At 43.3% G+C, this 5,405-nt stretch overlaps 1 protein-coding gene across 1 annotated transcript in view; it reads right to left on the bottom strand.

The window, feature by feature from the left end:
- Positions 1 to 5,405, bottom strand: part of MARCHF10 (membrane associated ring-CH-type finger 10) — a 93,037-nt gene that overhangs the window by 54,647 nt on the left and 32,985 nt on the right. Inside the window, exon 3 of the mRNA XM_024130194.2 lies at positions 1,716 to 1,887. Within this exon, the coding sequence (XP_023985962.1) occupies positions 1,716 to 1,887 (172 nt within the window). The remainder of the gene's footprint in view (positions 1 to 1,715; positions 1,888 to 5,405) is intronic.

The raw sequence follows: 5,405 nt of genomic DNA on the forward strand, positions 1-5,405 counted from the left end.
GCGGGCCTCTCACTGTTGTGGCCTCTCCCTTTGCGGAGCGCAGGCTCCGGACGCGCGGGCTCAGCGGCCATGGCTCATGGGCCCAGTCGCTCCACGGCATGTGGGATCTTCCCGGACCGGGGCACGAACCCGTGTCCCCTGCATAGGCAGGCGGACTCTCAACCACTGCGCCACCAGGGAAGCCCCAAGCTTGTGGTTTTTAAAGGCTGTTTACTACAAGTAACATCTCTTATGTGGTGAAATAGATATCTTTCTGCCAACTTGGCTCTCTTGCCTAAACCTTGGTGCTTTCTAGTCTAGTAATTTTTCGAATTTGAGGTTTTATAGAAAGTAAAGTGAATTAATTCTCCCTTTCTGTCAGTGTTGTAAGTTCCATGTGGAGTCCGCTCAGTTGGAAGAACATCTATATTAATCAGACAAACTAAAATCATCGAGTGGGCCTAAACTGTCCGTTAGAATGATTTATCTCTACAGAGGACAAAGCACATCATGCAAACAGCTACCTAGTTTTAGCAAGAAGCCTAAAAATTATATCGAGTGACTGGAGTTGCCTTACTTTAATTTTTTCTATTAAAGACATCCTCAATTTGATACATGACAATATGGATTTTGAAATATTTGGGGAATGATCTTATCTGCCCTCTTTCATTCTTAAACAGCTGAATTAAAGACCTAATTCCTACTAAAAGACTTCAAAATGGGAAGTTGTTAACTACGATGATACTTTCCCCTGATTAAATAAGGAAAAAGAGTTGGGGCTTTGCCTAAATGGACATCATTTCAGAAATCAATTTTTCTTTAAACTTCATTAAAGCTATAAAATGTGGGTGGTTAATCTAAGTGAGAGCTGCTATTGTCTAAAAATGCATTAAGACTTAACCAGACGGGTGGTTGCACGACAGGAGCTATTTAGGATTAGAAAGTCATTGTGATTTGGATTTAAACGAATTGCATGCTATTTACGAATTCTTTGGCAGTTAATCTGGATCGTTTCCATTCCACCGCAAGCAGAAGGCAGACCTTTCTGCCTAGTTATCCCAACTTCCACGTCAGTTCCCAGAGGAATCAAGTTTGTCCTACAGATGTTGGCTTTAATGGGGATGAGCCTGAGGGACTTTAAACTTTCAGTTGCATTTATCCCCTTTCTGGATACCATTAAGTTTCTCCTGCCTTAAGCAGAGGACCGGTCTTTGCTTCAAAGGCAGCTAAAGAGTGAATTATTTACCAAATTGCACAAAGGGGAAGATTTATCAAGCCCCCTTTTTTTCCCAGAGAGGACAACCCCAGAACTGGAGGACTTTATTACCCTCTTTCTCAGCAGTAAATTATGCCATTCAGATGCTTTTGAAAGCTTCCCTTCATGCTCTGGATTGAGTCATAAAATTTGATACCTGGGGCCAAATGCCTTTATCCCTCCCAGAAGGGTGAAGAAGATGAAAAGGCAGCCATTCTGGGCCAGTGCCACACAAAGCCAATGACTGGGCAGAAAATGTGGGCAGTGGAGACAGTTACTCTGCATAAGTCACACCTCCTTGACCTGATGTTCTACTCCGAAATGGATTTTATCATTTGCATAAGATCATCAGACACTGCAAAACCTAAATTGGCCGCTTGGAAATCACTAGGTGTTATCGGGACCACGAATTTGATTGCTGTCCTTACCTCTGATGCCGGGGGTTTTAGGTCTTGTGAATTTCAATAAACCCGCCACTCACCTGGAGAGGGTTTGCTGGGGCCCGCTTTCTCTGATTTCTTTGGAGTCATGGTACTTTTATGTTTCTGCTTGACTGATGTTTGGTCAATCGCTGGAAGTCTGGAATCACTCTTACACGCAGAACTCTTGGCAGATAATCTTGGTTCGGCTAGAGCATCCTCCTCACCAGAACTCTACCGAAAATGAAAGGTGTCTGAGTATCTGTGGTCAATAGGCCATCTTTGCTGGGCAGAGGAAAAAGAGACAAGCCAAAGGCAGCAATCCCTCAACAAAGACACTGGAGCATCCTGCCAGCTCAGTGTGCCCTTTCACCAGTCAGATTTTCATGGACTGGGCGTATCAATTTAGAAATAATAGCAAAGTTAATGAGTCTATTTTGTAGAACATTATGAAAAGAATGAATTCCTGACCCTTAAGTAATTGGATGACCAATAAACAGCTCATGTTAAGAGCTACATATGAAAACAGGAGAAACCATCGGGCATTTAAACTTCTCGCTATTTGTTATTTGAACTACTTTGGGGGTGGGTGAGGAAAAATGTTCCTTATGTTAATCATATACTTGACAATGAAAAGGAAATTTAGATAAGTGTGTTGGAACTGAATCAATGAGACCTCACTTTAATTTTCTGAATTATTGGGTGCAACATAAGACAGATTAATCTTTTTAAAAGGCCCCTACTTGTCAGTCTTCTATAAAGAAGTCAGTATAATTCTATGCACAGACAAATCCTGACTCATGCGGCGTCAGAATATCTCAACACAGCCTTGCAGACGCAATAAAAATTATCCAGGCATTCAATAGCTTTACACTTTGCCACACTTCCACCCACCAAAGAAATGAGTGAAAACAACATAAACAATTAGGAGAAACTTGGTCTTGAAGGGCGATTTAAGTCCCGCCTTAAAGTCTTAGGTCCTGGTGTTAATATGATTTGCTAGGCGATGCACCCAACAAACAAAACCACAGGGTTCCCGCCCCCCCGTGCCAAGGGGCAGGGTCACTAGATACTCCTGCACTGCACAGTGGTCTATATCGGCAAGTCCTCTGAAAGTGTAGTCCTCTGCGGACACAGAGTGCTAAATTAACGTCCTCCACACCTCCGCAGAGGTGGCAATTTGTATTGATCTTGCTCCCCGTTCTCTCTGACAGTTGTGGCATTTTCATTTTAAGCCTCCTGACTCAGGAAAGTACTCTGAATAGCTTTGAATTATCGGGTGCAACGTAAGACAAACTACACTCTCAAAAAAGCCCCCTACCTGTCAGTCTTCTACAAGGATGTCGGTACAAATCTACAGGTGGACAGATCATTATTCTCCAGGATTATAAATCATGTTTGGTCACTTAGAGCCTGGTGACAGCCTTCAAACAAATAATTATTGTTTCTCCCTGCATTTTCAGAAAACAGACCACCCTCAGATAAAGGGACGGGAGAAAGGAAAGGACATAATGAGTTGGTTGTTCTCCCTTTCCCCTTTTGATTCTGGAATTTAACAGAAATCCTTGAAAGTGATTCTGAAATGTAAAAGATGAAACAAGAGGTCATTTCTGAACATGAGATAGACTTTCCATTCTCAGAAAAGGAAATGTGGGCAAATTTTAATTTTGGTGCCTAAGATGGTGAACATGTGACCGAATTTCTTCCACAAACTGCTCAACACGAACAACTTACATTAGCGAATGAAGAAGCCTGCTCACACATCTGTTTTTCAGCTAGTGGAAAGGCAGGAAAGATGCTCTGGGCTAAGACTACCAATATCCATGGTTACAGCATGAGGAGCAGTAATAGTGTCCACTGCTGGTGGGTCCGTCCCCTTCACCATCAGCCAGGACTAGAATTCTTTGCTTACCCCAGGCGGTGGTGAATCGGGAGGAGTCGGTGAAGAGACTCTTTATTGGGTGGGGTGTTAAGCCATGTTTATCCTTCCTTCACCCATTCGTTGTACCTCGAGTTTTAATAGCACCAAAGGTGGAAGAAAACTTGGCCAATTAAACCATGCCTATTACATATGGTATCATGCACCTGCCCTCCAAGTATATCCTTCTCTGGTTCCTGGTTCCATCAACCTTACTTCCAGTCGTGAATCTTATCTATCTATCTATATTTTTGGCTGCGTTGGGTCTTTGTTGCTGCGCGTGGGCTTTTCTCTAGTTGCAGAGAGCGGGGGATACTCTTCGTTGCGGTGCACAGGCTTCTCATTGCGGTGGCTTCTCCTGTTGTGGAGCACGGGCTCTAGGTGCGTGGTCTCAGCAGTTGTGGCTCGCGGGCTCTAGAGCTCAGGCTCAGTAGTTGTGGCTCACAGGCTTCGTTGCTCCGCGGCATGTAGGATCTTCCTGGACCAGGGCTCGAACCCATGTCCCCTGCATTGGCAGGCAGATTCTTAACCACTGAGCCACCAGGGAAGTCCCTGGGAATCACCCGTGAGTCCAGAAATTACAGCTGGAAGTGGGTGTTTTGTCGGTTGGAAACTAAAGCCACAATGGTGAGAACTATAATACTTATGAATGTGCTACTGGGTCTTTTCGTGCTTGCTTTGAGTAATCTTAAACCAATCACTTCAACTTTCTGTATCTTCATTCGTGTCCTGTCATGTATTCAGCCATTCTCATGTATCCTCTCTCATGAAAGCCCATTATATTATCCAAGGAGGATGCTCCTTGGGTGAAAGAAGTTGAAGTAACTCATTCTGGCACTAAAATGTAGTATTTAAGACTCTGGAGCCCAGCTTCCTGGGAGTGAATCCTGGCTCTTTTACGTAGTGACTGTGTGACATAGGATTAGTTTTAGTTCATCTCTTTGCCTCTCAGATTTTCTCATCTGTGAACAGTAGTGCCTTCTTTTTGGTGGTTCTGTGAGGATGAAATGAGTTAAGGTATGTTTATAGCACTAAGAGTAGTGGTGCCAGGCACTGAGAAAGTGCCATGTAAGTGTTGGCTTTTGCGATTAGCCATTCATGTTCAGCCATTTTAAAAAGTAACCAGCTAACTGCTGAAAATTAACTACCTGCTGTTGAAACCAAAACCATAAACCCCACTGAAAAATTCAAATGGGTTTTCACCTACTTCAAAGAGCAATGGACAGCAAGGTGGGGCAGTCCTATGGTACAAGTTCTCTTTCAGACAGTAAAGTTCTAATGGCAAATATTTCACAACATTTAAAGATTAGCAGACAATAAAAATTATGTTGATTTTAAGCTGATTTTAAAACTGTCTCCTCCTCTCACAATTTTGAGGAGTAATTACAATTTTCTTCCCCCATATGTTCCTAAGTTGAAATGTCACACGGAGGTGGAGGCAAGAGCATACTGCTATTCCTTTAGCGGAAGAAAACTAGCTCTGTGTTTCAAAATCAAAGCCTGAAACATTAAAAAAAAAAAAACTAAACTAAAAAACCCAGACTACATAATACATGTGTAGACTTTTTATTTTTAAAAAATTTATTTATTTTATTATTTATTTTTGGCTGCATTGGGTCTTCGTTGCTGCACGTGGGCTTTTCTCTAGTTGCAGTGAGCAGGGGCTACTCTTCGTTGTGGTACGCAGGCTTCTCATTGCGGTGGCTTCTCTTGCTGCAGAGCACGGGCTCTAGGCGTGCGGGCTTCAGTAGTTGTGGCACGTGGGCTCAGTAGTTGTGGCTCGCGGGCTCTAGAGCGCAGGCTCAGTAGTTGTGGCGCACAGGCTTAGTTGCTC

The sequence above is a fragment of the Physeter macrocephalus genome, chromosome 14 (assembly GCF_002837175.3).
Source record: "Physeter macrocephalus isolate SW-GA chromosome 14, ASM283717v5, whole genome shotgun sequence".
Taxonomy (NCBI): domain Eukaryota; kingdom Metazoa; phylum Chordata; class Mammalia; order Artiodactyla; family Physeteridae; genus Physeter; species Physeter macrocephalus.